We start from the raw sequence: 17223 nt of genomic DNA, 5'->3' as shown, positions 1-17223 counted from the left end.
TCTCATTTTATTCAGAATTTCATATTCTAGAAAAAAGGCAAGAGCAAATTTTTCTGTCCGATTACGAGATTTGGCAGAAATAGCTGAAAACTGGAAAATGAGCCGAAAATACTAGGTTTTTGGGCCAGCCTGTATCTAGCACAAGGAAATTTTGCATGAATAAATTGGTTCTGGACTTCTCTTGTATTTTGATTTGCACAAGAAATTAGCATATCAAAATGTTCAGATCATATATTTTTGGACAGAAATTGAACTTTAACTTTCCATAGTAAGAACATAACCTATTTTTATGGACATGTTATTATTTTTTTATCAAAGTTTGGTAACAGAATAGTTTTGGGCCATGCCTGTTGTTCTTTCCTGATCATATTCATATGATTTGTAATTGTATCAACAAATAAATATCAGTACATAGTCAGAATTCCAGTAATCAGTGTGAAAAATAAGCAATAGCCTATATCATCATAACTTGAGGAATATTATATTTATTAGTAATTTCCATTGTTTCCAAGTTTAATAAGTTCAATTGTATCTTGAGTTTAACTACTTTTAATTTATCATTTTGAACTCCGCTTTAAAAACTAAAAAAACATTTTCCTCTCAAATTTTTCAGAGTTTCAAAAAAATATACAATAATAAATAGTTAATTCTAATACATTTACTTTCCAGTTATTGTGAAACTATTCAAAACAGCCCGAAGTTTGAGATAAACAAACTTATTTAAGGAAAATGTATTTTTTAAACATTACAGAAAAACCCTATGTTGGTCTACCCAGAGAGAAAATAGTACTTTAGTTCATATTTAATTCATCTCTGGTCTACCGGACCCCCACGTCTGTAAAAATGTCACAAAAAACCGCGCCAGTACTTAAGGGTTGATCAACCACAGAAACCAGATTGATTATTCCAAGAACGATTTCTATTGCCAGAGAAGGAACTTTATTCTTCATCGACATAAAATAAAAAGTCATTAACAGAAGAGCATAAACAACAGCAAAGAATCTAAATTGGAAGAGATAGAATTAAAAACTGACAAATCTCTCCCATCAATGTTTGAGTCCTTCTACAAATGAGACAATCATCTCTTCACTTCATATTGTCAGCATTGGTTGAATGGAAACCATTGATAAATGAAAAAGGAAAATGCTGAGAGTTTGAAATCAATCTACACCACAATAAAGATCTATCTACAGATTTATAAGAAAATGTATCTATATAAAAAGCTCCTTGAGAATGAAATGTGAACTTCAGCGAGTCAACACTAGATTATCTACGAGAGTGTTGTAATGGAATGAATAACTTAGTTTGCCCAAGTCTCAAAACTAATCAGAAATACCAACTACACATTAAGACTTGGTGATAACCACACACCTAGTTTATTAAGCATGAAGAACTTTGATCATTCAAGTTTATTATGCTAGTTTTTGATATTGCCAGCAAATAATCCAATTATTGTTTGGCGTTTTGTTTGAGAGTGTATTACGCGCGAGTCGAAAAGAATAGAATCTGGCAGGCGATCAGATAGCGATGCTAAAATAAGAGATGGACTTGTCCTAATGCAACAACTGCCTACTAGAGCAGAGGGCTAACAATCTCTTGACCTATCTCGTAGCTGTGTTTCGACTGCTCAATAGTGATAGTTTGCCAAATCTTTTTCTGTTGAACGAGACTGACGTTTTCTGCACATGCGCAGTAGCTCAACAGACGACTGACAGAAAATGAGAAAATCAGAAGATTTATTGAGAGTTTTACTAACATTTACCAAGTTTTACTGAGAATCTATACCTTTTCACATGGTAAATGAGCAATGAAAGGGATGATAATGAATTATCAAGAACCACAAGTAAAGAGTAAAGACAAGAGATTGGAATCATGATTACGGTACTGAGATTCACTTAGAACTGTCAGCATTTTTCGAATGGGAAGCATTGATGTTATTCATTAAGGAGTGCTGACAGCTGTAAGTGAATTTCACTACATTATAGAACAACTTATGATTACGGTTCAGACTATCACCGGTCCTCTTCTCACCTTAGGCTACAGAAAAAAAGAATAAATGTGTGTTCTTTCCTCGGTGATTAGGCCTACCACCTTGTATGATCATACAAAATGTATCTGACAAGAAATTATGTGCAGCTCATAGAGCTAGTTGTAAGACGAAAACCTTCAGACTCAAGTCCACACGCACGCCTTTGGCTGATACAGTTTGACTGATCATATAAGAGCTGAAAGTTAACGTCTACATCGGACATGAAAGTAATTTTTCCTTTTATGAAATTTCTAACAATAATTAATGGACTTCACTTACATGTTTCAATAGAGTTCAGAAATACACAAAAATGACCATACAGAAAATAAATGAAGTCAATAATCAGTATATCGTAAACTTTTTGCATGGTAATTACAAATTTGTAAATATAGTTTTCCAAAAATCGTATAAATCTGAACAAATTGTTTTTATTTTCAAGAAAAAATACGACACAACTCATTTTAGGATCAACTTCGATTTTACCGAAATGTGACGTCATAATTACCTACATGGTAGCCTACTCTACACACCTTTAGGGGTCGGAATAGAAGATTTGGAGTTGAAAGAACTCAAGAGTTGAAATATGTAATCGTTTATGAGAAAATGTGTATTTGAAAAAAATGAGCATTAACCTATAAATATTAAGCTAGCAATTTCTGTTTATATGACTGTATATACCACCGGATCTCGAAAACGGCTCTAACGATTCTCAAGAAGTTTGGAACAGTTGGTTTATGATTTAAAAATTCGATTGCACTCGGTATCATCCCTGGGATAGATCGCTGAGGAACATTAAAAGGATAATAATTTATCCTTGGATAAACAGCTGAACATTTCTTTGTCTGTCGATAATGGAAGTGAGTGAGCGAGTGCGTGTGTGGGAGAGAGCACTACCTCCGTAAACAAAGCCGTAATGCATTCGTGTAACGTCAGCACAGGTAGGGCTCCTACACCAATAAAAATTCGTTGATTTCAGCTGATCTATATCAGCTAGTGTTTCTATTGGTGTAGGAGCCCTATAGTGGGGTCCACGTTATAATGGCAGTGAAGAAAGATAGGAGAAAAACGTTGGCAAGTCTCTCCATTTTGCCACTGATTGTACACAGCTGTTACTCAATTCATCCCATTAAATTTGATCTAATATTAATTATCATTCCCTTGATAAAATAATCAATAAATTAAATGTCAAATTAATCAAGAAAATATTTTTTTCCATAATTTGATTCGAAAATTTGCTTTCATAACTGAGATCAGATATTCATTTTTATACAAACCTGAAATGGCGGCTAATTTAAAAAGCTGTGATACAACAATCTGAATTTCAAAACAACAGAAATTGAGTTATTTGGTAAGTATTCTATTCCAATTTCTTTTAAAAATAATAGAAATCCTATTTAAAATAAGTAATTTCAATGGAAATAATTCTGAAATAACCTTTCAATATTATTTATACCGGTACGAGTAGGTCTAACATATACGTGTAGGCTAACTGAAGCATGGATGAAGTCTAGGATGGTTAGTATCAACTTTTAAAATTTCAGGTATTTTAATTTGTGTTTCTCATACGGTAATATCTAAAAATTATTTCATTGTTTCAAGAATACATTTTAAATCAATTATACGACTTGTGTACTCAAATATTTTGATAGAATGAAGAAATAAAATGGTGGCGGAGAATTGCTTGTCTACTTTTGTACAGTCACTGTCAAAAGTAAAAATAAAATATTCTGGAAAACGGACAACATTGCAAAGCGAGTGAGAGATAGCGCTATCTGTTTTGTTGTATGATAGAAAAGGCTGCAACAGTATTTTTAATTGTACACTGCCATTATAACGTGGACCTCACTATACCTGTGCTGATGTCACACGAATGCACTACGGCTTTGTTTACGGAGGTAGTGGAGAGAGACAAAATTGCACCTCAGCTGTTGAACTATTGCATTCAATCCGCTGATTTTACGAGAATGAGAAATATCCGGCAAATCTATACTTATAAAATTCTTATCTCACTGACTCACTGATCACGATTTCTGGAAAACTACTGGATGGATTGCAACAAAACTTGGAATATAGCTTCCTTAAACGTCCTAGGTGCTCACTAAGAAATCTTTTGGCGATATTTCAACTCTAAGGGTGGTTTTTAAGGGTTTAAAGTTCGTCTTCCAGCATGTATATTCTTCTTTTCCCAATCTCTTAAATATAATAGAAATGCCCATATCATATGTTATTATAGATCTATAATCTAGAGAGAGTACCTCTTCGAAACAGTTGTTAACTGGCAACTAAATTAATAATTTTGACAGGTTGGCATTAAGTTGAGATGACTTCATTAGGTTGGCACCAAGCTGAAGAACTAATCAAAATGCATTTATCGAGAACAAATTGATTAGGCACTGCTGCTTCAATCGGAGCTATTCCTGGGAGTATTATAGATAGTTTTTATTTTTCATAAAACAAACTTTTATGACGGGAGTTGCTTCTAATTTTGTTTGTATATCCGATCGCGATAACTGCTTATTTCGATGAAATTTTAATGATTCTGTATGATATATGGAGGGTATTTTTAAAACTTCAGAAGTGTCCGTTGTGGAATCTGTTTGCAAAGAATGAGGAAATTCGGCCAAAATTTAACTTGGGCGAAAGGAAGGGGTTATTTATTAAAACGGCCAAATAGCTGTTGTTCCTTTTCCTAATGAAGAAATTAATATCTTCCATAGAAGTAAGGCGCCAAGCATCAATATTATTCTCAAACATTGATTGTATTACCAAAGAAAATAGAAGGTAGCTTTCGTTAAAAATATTGGAGAATATGAATAACAGTTCGTTGACTGTTAGTATTTCTCATTAATAGCATCAATGCGCCCCATTCAAACAATGCTGACACATTGATGTGGATCTTACTATAATTTGGTTACTTTAGATCAGATGTAGATAATAATAAAATTAGTAGAATTGATGGTGATGTTGTGAAATCTCTCCATAATAAGAAAACAAAGATATTGTCGAATTTCACTAAAAATTTATTAAAAACTTTAAAACAGAACCATGGTTTCACGTAGTTAACCAACGCATCATCAGCTGTACTGAGGAATCTCAAAAACGATTATAACAATTTTGAAAGAATTTAAACTATAAATGGTTCACAAAAATAATCTTATCTTTTAATTCCCGTAGCGAAGCACGGGTGCCCTGTTAGTCTATCTATATAAATAAAAATCGAGCCTCAAATTTTGACGTTCAATAACTTTTTTATGTGTACACCGAATTTGATGATTTTTTTTAGTTGTGTTCTTTATGTTCAGGACCAGGTTTATGGCCTATCCATAATCCGACTTCAGGATTCTTTCCGAAGATCCTTCAAAGTTTACATGTTATCCTTATGGGAGAAGATTTGTGAGCTGGCCACACACAGAAATAGAATTCAGCTGTTATAATCATTGCGTCATCCAACAGCCGTCGATAGATAGTAGACAAGAGTGTGTGCTGCTTCATAACCACTCATGTATTCTATTCTAAACGCCCAGACTAAAAACAAAATGACTGTTTTGTGTGTAACCATCCAGCAGTGCGGCCTCAGGTTAAATACATTGCTTTGTTTCGAATAATTGCTTTGTTTTGAATAATTGAATAGTTGGATAATTATCTTTATAAATGAAATCAATTAAAATTCCCCGAAGCCATTTACTTATTCAAATATTTGTTACTCATTCAGTTACATTTATATTAGTTACAGTTATTACATATTTTAGTTATTAGTCACATATCTTCAGTTACTTATTCAGACTTATTATTAATCGATCTTTTTTAATACTTAATTCACCGAAAATGATAATAGGCCTATTTTCAATTCTTCGAAATTTCAGTAGCTCAAGTTTTTATTGGGACCCTTGCAGAGCACGAGTTACCTGCAAGTTTTTAATAAAAGTTGGTATTTGAAGTTATTATTGATAAAAGTAATCAATTTTGAACCATTGATTTCTATCGAAACCCTCGATTCTCCAATCATAATTCCGACATCAGGGTTCATCGTCACTCACCAATTATTTAAAAAGTTTGTGAAGCAATTCATTTTCCAGCTATTTTCCAAGGTCATGCATTAGATTTTTTTATAATAGTGTTAAATTCCCTGCATGTTTTGAGTAAGAGAAAGGAGTGAACGGGGGAGAACATGCTTTTGATTTATGCAAAAAGATAGCATAGCTTAAACTACACGTCGATTAATGATAAGCGTGATCAATTAATTTGTCAGTTATGATTTTATCGTACCCGCCCATGGAAGAGTATGCTGAACTGATTATTTGGTCAATAAAAAATAATAGGTTGGTCTGGATTTGAGGATTGTTAGTATGGGTTATAGAGTTTGAGGTGTGCATCAAGGTAAAGTTTGTCATGAGATGCATCAACTATACGAAGTTCGAAGTTCGCCGGGCCAGCTAGTTAATTATAAATATATTATAATTTCCAATATAGATAGAAATTAAAATCTCAGTACCCTTTTTTGAATTATTTTATCACAACATGTTTCAACATTCATGCCATTTTCAAGTGATATGAGGTTTTACTTCATGTTGAAACATGTTGTGATAAAATAATTAAACAAAGGTACGGTACTGAGATTTTTATTTCTATTTATATTAGAAGTAGCAGCCCTATACAGAGAAGATACTATAATTTCCACTTTCGTTATAGATTTTCTATGCTTTTGTAATAAATGCTTTTCTATATTTGCAATTATATAAGATAGGTTGGATGAGTTCAGTCATTTACAATGAGTAGTTGAGATAGTTCGCATAAAACTACTTTCAAGGATAAATTATGGAGTGAAATATGCTGATAAACGCACATAGTTTACGACAACTATGTTAAGCATGTTAAGTGTGAGGCAGAATTATCTTGCAGTTGAAGCATTTATAACTGCCCAAGCTTCGAGAAAACAGATTCAAGTTGAAAGCACAAAGAAATAACGGATAAGCTATATTCTTTGGTGTAGCCTAACCACAGATTACATATAATATTGTAGTTAACTTCTACGTTCTCTTTCCCACGGTGAGTAAGAAAAATTTCTCCAACAACATAAATAAGTGAGAAATATAGAAAATATATAGAGAGAAAGAATAACGAGAGATAAGTACAGATAAGAAAGTGAATTTAGACAATAATTTATTTATGGTGAGTCTAGTATACCAATAAATTAGTCAATATAGACATGAAAAGAGCGTGTACTTGCAATAAATCTTATCATATTAAAGCTTTGTAATGTTACGTTTACAGAAACGCTCCAATATATAATTATTAGGGTTCTGATTTTTCAATGTATTGTTTGGATTCTTAAGAAAAGTCCAGAACCAATTTTTGCATGCAAAATTCCCTCGTGCTAGGCCTAGATACAGAGTGGCCCAAAAATCTCGAATTTTCGGTTTATTTTCCAGTTTTTAGCCTGCTATTTCTACCAAATCCAGTGATCGGACAGAAAAATTAGCTCTTGCATTTTTTCTAGATTATGAAATGCCGAATAAAATGTAATCATTTGTGGCTCTCAACCTTCGATGATTACTAAGTTCAAATTTTTCAAGGAGGTGTAAAATTTTAAGAAAAAATCAATTTTGATGCATTTCAGTTTTTGATTAACAATATTTTTTGATTGTCTCAATTCAATAATGCATAATTCAGAATCCCTGTGGGTGTAATGTTGTGCTCTACAACCTGAGACCAGGTAGGGTGCTCTATCTCATATAGATTTCCAGGTACACCTGCTAAAAATGCTCCTTGTATTTTAAAAAACACCTCATTTTTAGCTTCAACCATCATCACCAACTTCATTGTCCTCTCATGTATCCAAAAAATATATTGGAAAATCATAACAATATATATTGCAAGCACCAATATATATTGTGGATGGACTAATAACATATCACTGAAAAACTATAATTTTGATGATACTGTACTTTGAAGTAATTTCGAAGCAATTAAATAAAATGTTGCAACCAAACGATTGAGCTTAAAAGTTTAAAAGTGTGGAATCATATGGCATTGGGTCGATTAATTACATACGGCATAATAAAATATCGTTAAAAGATACGAGAATCTAAACTTTTTAGTTATTGTTGATGTTGACTATGCAATCCACAAATGATTTTTTTATAATCCTAATTGAGACCAAGGTAATACTACAAAGGCTGAATCTGTGGTAATAATAATCAATAATCACCAAAAAATACTGATTGAGATTAAGGTACAACCCAGAAACAATCTTTGAGCTTAGTTACAATAGTTATTGACAGTCCACTTTCTAAAAACAAGTTGATAATATTATCAAGTTGAATAACGTAGATAAACAAATGAAATAAGTCACTAACCTTCCAGCCTAAGTTTTCAAAAAAAGTACACAGCCGTGATTGACCAGTTGTTTTACCACCACAGGGTCCTGAAACGTAAAAAAAGAATTATTAAACAAAAATTAAAATTAATTGCTATCAACTACTATGAAAACTAGTGCTACTGCAACTTTGACAACAGAGGGAGTAGCTAGATTTTTCTTATACGGTGTCCAAACGTCCTGGTTCTTCAGCATCGGTCCCGGTGTCCCAAAAAACTTTCTCTCCCAAATGAAAGTTGAATAAAATTATGTTTTGATTTCTCTAAGTTCAACTTAATTACGTAAACTTATATTCGTCTGCAGTTATCTTAATATCTTACAGTGCTTATATGGTTACAGTGTCTCTTATTATAAATGGTAAGTAGCTATTTCACAGTATAATTGTTTTTAGTTGCTTATAATTATCATGCTTTCCATTGTTCATCTACATTATTCACTTTCTGTTCCTTTTAATTGATAAAACCCGCTTAAAGACTTGTTTATCATGCTATTCCGTATTCTTATTGAATATCAACAATCTATATCCATAGAGTGTGGGAAGGGATAATCAGTGGATTGAGAGTGTCCCGTTTTTTGATGGAATAGTTTTGGTATCCTAACTCCTAAGCTAGAAAAAAATTGATATGAACAATTAAATTATTTATCCGTGTGGGAATCAAACCCTACAACACCGCCTGGTATATTAAAAGAATGGGGCTACTGCTTAGGTAGCTACTGCTTGGGGTTAGCTAAAAAATGTCAATATATTTACTTCTTCCATAAAATTGGTGCGTTAACAAATTAAAACTTATTATAATTGGGTATACAGAGCAAATTCTCAACACCAGCATAGGTGTTTCATTTTTATTAATAATTTAAGGGAATTTTTGATATCCATGAATGAATTTGATAAATGAACTTTGATATGATACTGCCTCCTTTATGTGATTTTACACCAAAGATTATAACTTTCTTAATACAGTATATCAAGTTCTCCTCTTTTTATATGTTTTCATATACAGGTACATGTTTTTGACGAACCGATCGCTACAATGTAGGCTTAATCCTCAACTGGTGACCATGGGTCTGTGAGACCCATGGAGATTTTTGTTTTCTTGTAGTGGCAACCTAGGCCCTACTTCCTCCCAATCCTCTCTACTTATTACTGTCGGATTGAACAAGTGACGAAGACTTGCAACAGGGTCTTTGCAGGCATTCACTCACTGGAGGGAATTGGAGCTGTTATTCCATTACGGGAGAGAATAGTGCTTTGAAGACATTGATATGAATATTGGAGATGTGTTCACACAGGACATGACAGTGACTCTCTCTGAAAAACTGCAAAGGAATCAGAACTACTGCGTGAGATTCGTCTTTGGACTACATCACTCAGATGGGTATTTTGAAGCTTCGAGACAGCAGAATTTTATCATGTGCTAATGCTCCTCCACAAGGTTCTGACAACTGGGTCTCATCTTTATTATTTCAAGAAATTAGAGTTCTACCCTTGAAAAAATTATACATAAAGGATTTATTCACTCATGTTTATAAACATTTTGGTTCAATTTTAATACCATCTCTACATTCTCACAACACGAGATATGCAGCCACAGTTGGGATCAGATCTATCCAGCTGACAAGATCCTTCTCAACAACAAATTGCTTCTTCCTATCTCAAGTAATATATCGTAATTATAAAAGATTATTTCCGCAAAATAACATTTTTTCAGCAGTAAGTCTTCCAATTTTCAAAAAAAGATTGAAATATTGGTTGTTTGAAATAAGTGAGGAGGAGACTGTGGCTCTGGTCTTGGCGGGCGGCGGACTCACCTGACTGCAAAATTAACATGACTTTTACTGACTCTATACCAATACTGACTGACTCTATACGATACAGACTGGCTATATACGATACAAACGGACTTTACAATACAGAATGACTTTCTGCGATACAAAAAAAACTATGACATTCATTTGAATGAAATTACCCTCATAAATTGAATTAATTTTGCCTCTCTTTCTTCTCCCCCTTCATAAGGATTCACTATACCTACTTGAAATTTCAACTCGAGTCTACGCACAGGCCACAGTGCCCATGTAGACTCATTCCATAACCTATAATATGGAAACTTAATTTAAGTACATAATTATTCGTATTTTATATTTTATATTATTCATCATTTGTGTACTTACTGTATTTTTGGAATAAAGGATATTCTTGATTGATTGATTGATTGACAGTGACTCTCTCTGAAAAACTGCAAAGGAATCAGAACTACTGCGTGAGATTCGTCTTTGGACTTGAAAGGGACGTTCACATAAGACCTTACATCACTCAGATGGGTATTTTGAAGCTTCGAGACAGCAGAATTTTATCATGTGTAATGCTCCTCCACAAGGTTCTGGCAACTGGGTCTCCTCTTTACTTGAGTCAGAAATTGTAATTCCTCGCAGGAATCAAAAGAGGAGGTACAAGACATGGTACAAACCAGTTGAGCATTTCCATCCATCGCACTGTGTGACTGCTTGCAGACTGTGGAATAGCTTACCTGCGTCTGTGAAGAGTGCGGAGAGGCGGATATTGTTCGGCGCGGAGGTCTTGACGTGGCTGAGGGAGGGCGATCGGGGCATGGGATGAGGAGGTGTGTGTTGTGTGCGTGGTGTGTTTGAGTGTGTGTAACTGTGTATGGTGTGTGTTTGCGTGAAATTTTCCTGTTTCTTGAAAAACTTAAATTAGTTAAAATTGTTTTAAAATTGTTTCTTAAAAACTTAAATTAGTTAAAATTGTTGTTTTTTTAATACTAAAATTAGATTCTTATTGATTTATATTTTTTCTATATTTTTTTATTCTACTTAGGAGATTATTTCCTTATGTTGTTGTAATGTAAATGCATTAGAATTAGGAGGATCAAGTGGGAGAGAGGGCTGGCTGCGCCCTAACTTTCACCCTCCAGGTTGAATAAAGGTAGCCTATCTACTTCTCAATACCTTCAAGAAAAGCCATAAGCAACTGTCACTGTATTACCTCTCTCCATATTTCATTTACTCTCAGTCACATTTCTGTTTGGGTCTCACAGACCCATGGTCACCAGTTGCATTATTCTTCTTAAAAATCTGAATAAAAAAATGGCATCTTTTTCCCAAGGAATAGCAACAAATTATCCAGATTTCTCTGATTATGTTAGAGATATTCTACAGGGAAATTACAGTGACTCAGATCTATTTGAGGATAAAGTAAAAGAATAGACAATAAAGGCATAACGTTCCAAACCGACACAATAAAGCCGTCATAAAAATTCGTAGACTCATAACGTTACAATTAAAAAATATTAGTTTGGATTTGAACAAAAACGCCAATATTTATAGTTTATAGTATACTATAAGTTACAGTAGGCTGCCACTCTTGGCCCTATCTTTGACTCATTGAAAGAATATTGACAAAATATTGTGTCGCATAACACTCATAAGCATAAACAATCTCCATATTGAAATATTGTAACTAACATTTAAAATTGAAATGCAGTGGTAGTTGTAAATTTAAAGAAATGAAGTCAACCACTCAGTCTATCTGTTATCGCAATACGGAATAAGGCATATGAACGACATAATTACAGTTGTTATCAATAATTATATAAAAATTATTCTTTCATAACTTATTATTAGGTCTACTGAGATGCTAAATTTTTTTAGATTCTTACAGATTAGCATGTTTTTATAAGTAACTAAAAATAGAATCTTGTGGTCAAAAACCTACAACTTAATGCCTAGCCTATTTGATTTTTTAAAATTTGATTGATACCGGTAGACTAGCAAACTAGATTGATTTATAAATTTCATTAGTTGAAAGTTGACAGGGATTTACTAATAACAGCATATCTAACATAAATTACAGCTTAGAAGTGAGCTTGTATCTTACAGGATATTGACCTTGATATTTTTATTTTATTTTGAAAAATTAAACAAAAGAACAGCATTACATAACTTGGAAGAAAACTTGGGTAATATGAATACAAGTAGCTTGGAACTTATTAACAAGAACAATGTAAATTAAATTCTTAGAGAAGAAAGAAAAATAAACTATAAAATAAGAATAAGAGAAAAAACATCTATCTTTAGATATATAAAGAAATTAGCAATGAATGATAAAGCACCATCCTAATAAGTAAAAAACACATGCCTTTCATAAAACTTACCTCCAGTAAGGACGATTTTATACAAACGTTTTTGTTTCTCCATGATGATTATACTTTTAAAGCAAGTGTACAGAAATTTCGATTTTCAACACCCTAGAATTTAAAACACTGGTCAAATATTTAATAACCATATCGTAAAACACTGCGAGACGTAAAAACTCAGCACACTGTAACCACCGGCCATGTTAACAAAAGCAGAAGGAAAATTGAACAGACACTGCCTTTTATATATATTTTGATCCCAACTCCACCTGTATTTCAAGGTCGTTTGCAAATGAATAGATAAAAATAATCCTTGTTCAAAATTAATGATTCATGAAATCATTCAGTTTTAATAAATAGGATTCTACAATTAAAAGATAGAAATATACGTTAGTTGAATGGTTCTCTATGAAAACACATCAAAGTGTTCACACTTGGACTTCGACAATAAGAAACAGTGTCAAGCTTCACTGGTTCTAGTATGTCGCTGCTCGCACTCGGACACTATGGAATAGGGTATTAATTGACCGAACGAAGTGTGGTCTGAGATTCAAGTCGACGGTTTGGCATTTCTCTTAATGTTTAAATGATTATAATGTTCAAATGTTGCACATTCACGGCGAAACGTGGTAATATGGGAACAGAAGTTGGCTGAAGCAAGGTCTATAATTACTGGTCATGATACAATCCCGTGATGCATTGCAAAATCGCCATTTTATGGGGTTCCAGTTCATCAATTTTCAAATTTATCAGCTTTTATCATTATAGATTGAACAACATGTGTAATAATTTTGTTATATTTTTCAAGGGATATTGATCAGCTATGAATTGTAATAGTATATTTCGCACCTAGGGTCGAAAATGTACGTTTTCCGGCTCGAGATCGCGGTTTTCAAGTTCGAGACGAAGTCGAGAACTTGAAGCGTTCGAGAGCCGGAAAAACATTTTTGCCCATGTTGTGAACGCTATTTTTCGCCACACCAAAAAAAATATATATAATGTTAAGTTGGCATTTTTGAAAGCAAAATTTTAAGGTTATGCTACTATAAATCATACAATGTCTTCTCCATTTCTGAAATTGAGACCAAAAATTAGTATAGGCATACCAATAAAAAAAAAACCCTACATAGTAAATTATCTTCAAAATTTGTTGCAGACAGTTCTTTCACATTCAAATATTTTCATTTTAGACACTATATTATTTTTGAAAAATGGTAGGTCAAATATAAATTGAAAAATAAATGAAATTCAAACAGCTTATTTTGATAGTTTGAATCTTGGTTATGACAACTTTTACTGTCAATTAATTTCAATATTACTAATTAATAATTTACAATAGTGACTATATTTATACTATTAATATTTCGAATAATTGTTTGAATTTTTATAGCTCGCGCTTTGTGCCCGGTGCAATATCTCATGGATAGATGGATGAATAGAATTTTCATTACTATTTTGAAATAATGTGATGAAAAAAATTAATATAATTGCATGTTTCACAGTTTTGTCTCAAAATATATCTAAAAAATTGATTGAAATTTAAATTACGGTAACTAATATAAAAAATAGCTAATAAAAGTCGAAATTCATCAACAAAAAAAATGTTCATTGACTGAGATTCAAACCTTGATCATGTTTGTTAATCACCGAACTTTGAGTACTGATGTATTATGCCTTTACGCTCTCGGCCATTGCGTATTGTTGAACCTAGTGGCCTGACTCATAACACTTAGAACACGTAATACTGTACTGTAAACTGTAGACTTCTAAAAAAGTTTACTTCACTCATAAAAAGCGTACAACAGACTTTGGCTCATGACTTATATTATTAAAATTAATATAATTATTATCTGTCTCACAATAAAATTTTCACTATGAATTAAGTCAGGTAACTTATGTAGGCTACTATAATACTATTATAGTGTATAGCGGCAAATTTGAAGCCGGTTTGCTGGCATTTTCACAACAAAATATTACTCTGAAAATAGTTAAATCATAGAGAAAACATTCGAATTTTTCAAATATTCAATCTTGAGTGGTCCTAATGTGTTCTCTATATGGTTCAATATTGAAGAAAAATTATCTAAAAGTTTTAATAATGAATTACGGAAAAATTACTAGGAATTTTTCAGTCAAGGCTGAGTTTCACCAGCAGGCTTACCTTAAACTTCAGAACTCTGCTGTATTTTCTTATTATTATTGTTGATTGTATTGCATTAAGAAGTGGAATTCGATAATAAAAAGAAACAATAATTTTTACTCTACCTCACTTTTAAATATTGATACAATTATTGTACTTTGATTTCAAATTCGATGCTTCACTTTTAAATACTTGAGATATGTACCTTTCTGACAATGGACAATGCAGCCAACATTATATTGTTGAGGCTATGGAGATATCATCGTATTTTATTGTTTGATATCAAAAACACAATAATAAATATTAAATTATGAAACCGTAATTTATAAAATATATTATAGACATAATACCGCAATTCACGATACATAATTATATAGATTATTACAGTCGTTATGAGATTATCTCTCTATGATTTGTGAGATCGGACACAATCAGCTGTTATTCAAGGTCATTTTACAGCCCTAGGGCCCTAAAGTTTTACCGGCCTGGTCGGAAAACAATCACTTTCGGCCTCCATATGACACACGTAAACCAGCTCATTACATCCAAGTGTGGCGAAAAATAAATTGTTCTGACAGAATAATAGTATTTAGATTCCAAATAGGAACTGAATTGTTGATTTTTAGATTTAATTGATCGGGAGCTTCAAACTATTTTTGAACTTGGACTAACATATTTCTGTCTTGTCCTAATGCCTTATGAATCATAATGCTCACGTTACAAGAATAATAACAATTTTTTATAATAAATAAATGAATAATTGAAGCATTTATAATTGAAATTCCATTATTAAAAAATTGAAAACTGAACTGGAATACTATTTTAAAATAAGTAATTTTGTTAGGAGCAAATTGAATTGGATTTTCAAATGTACCGCCATTAAAGACTCCATAAAATGGCCGCTCCATAAGGAACACGCAAAGATGCATCTTTATGCATGACTTATTCATGACTTAGATATCGCTTCAAGGTCTTTGGGAACACGAGTGTCATGACCTGTATTTTTATAGATTTCATCATAGACTTGGGCTGAAGATTCGACTTATGCAGTCTCTGGTGGTCAAAATATGAAACACACCTGGGATTCTCTATCATTGTTTACAATGGCAGATATAGAACAGTAGTGAATAAAACTAATTTCAATCACATAAAATGTGATTATTGAATGCGAGACTCTAATTTTAGAAAAATGAAAACCTTTTAGAATGTGGTAATGTATTCAATATTGTTGAAAGGAAGGAGGTGAAAGGTTATAGGATAGTGATTAGACAAACGTTGTCTGAGTCGTCTGCCTAATTTACTGTACAGATCAAAACAAAATGAATAATAATATAGACGTGATCGTTCATAATGTTTTATAATAATAAAATACCTACTCTATACCCAATTTACATACTCTCTGATGGAATTAAAATAAGTTCCTCTTGTTTTGTATGGTAAGTAATTATAAGTTTTATGAATTAGGTTTGATTTCATTTAAGATAGCCCACTAATAAGCATCACAGTATTCCTCTATGGAATTCCAATTGCCTGTTAAATAGAAAGTGACAAGCCCAAACATGTTTTAAGATTATTCAAATTAAATATTATAAATAATTCAATCCTAACATACAAGGTGTAGTATTAGTATTATAATAGCCTATCATGAAGACAATAATTCTATGACCTGATCTTGGACCTTCTGCTATGAAATGCTGCTGCTAGTTCATTTTGCCTATAGTTTATAATATGATGAACTGCTTTAATACGGTATATCATTATTATTCATATATAATTCATTCTAAGCTACATGTGGATCAATAAATACGGTCCAACGAAAATATTAACACAGAATAATCTGTTTTAGGTTAGGATGTCGGAAACAATGTATGGTAAATACATGATAGAACATCGTTCCAACATAGAAATTTATGTAATTCCATGTATAACCCTCCTTAAAAATCTTGGCAATATTGCTATGTCAATCAACAAGTATCTAAGTAATAAAAGTAACAGAATTATTCACTCAATCCTTTCAACACTAGAGCCTAAAGAAGTCCACTTCATCTAGGAAATCAATGAATAATTTATTATGATTCATTAATAGCAGTATTATAATATTCTTTATTGTTACTAGTTTCACTTAACCTTTTTTGAAGTTAAAGGTATTTTTAATTTCCTTTCCTGTCGAATCATTTTTAAAATAAGTGCATTGCAAGAGAGGTATTTTTACATTCAAATAATAGTCGCTCAGCCTTTGTTTCCTATGACGATTACAAATCTTCACCACGAGCGCGCTGTCGGCGTTTCTCCTGTTCCCCTATAGATTATCATAAAAATCGACAGGAATGTTCCTTTTTAAATTGCGCGTCGACGTAGGCCTATATACAAGGTTTTTAGAAATTTTTCATTTTAAGGATAATTTAAAAGGAAAAAGGAGCTTCCTTCATACGCTAATATCAGAGTAAAAATCAGACTTTAGTATTATTCAACATAAATCAGCTGTCGAGAGTCGAGTGGATTATAAAATGCATGCCATGACCAA

General features: G+C 32.4%; 1 protein-coding gene across 7 annotated transcripts in view; it reads right to left on the bottom strand.

Annotated features, from left to right (window-relative positions):
* Window positions 1–12791, bottom strand: part of LOC111053238 (TRPL translocation defect protein 14) — a 90946-nt gene extending 78155 nt beyond the window's left edge. The window contains exons 1-2 of one of the 7 annotated variants that reach the window (XM_039436997.1): window positions 12578–12791; window positions 8386–8453 (exon numbers count right to left, since the gene is read on the bottom strand). In XM_039436997.1, the coding sequence (XP_039292931.1) occupies window positions 8386–8453; window positions 12578–12620 (111 nt within the window). In that variant the 5' untranslated portion in view covers window positions 12621–12791. Of the gene's footprint in view, window positions 1–8385; window positions 8454–12577 lie in introns of those variants that run through there. The other 6 variants (XM_039436999.1, XM_039436996.1, XM_039437003.1 and 3 more) reach the window with 6 other exon arrangements.
* Between the last annotated feature and the right edge of the window lie 4432 nt (window positions 12792–17223).

This window comes from Nilaparvata lugens, chromosome 10 (genome assembly GCF_014356525.2).
Source record: "Nilaparvata lugens isolate BPH chromosome 10, ASM1435652v1, whole genome shotgun sequence".
NCBI classification, from domain to species: domain Eukaryota; kingdom Metazoa; phylum Arthropoda; class Insecta; order Hemiptera; family Delphacidae; genus Nilaparvata; species Nilaparvata lugens.
This window is presented reverse-complemented; position numbering and strand designations above follow the sequence as displayed.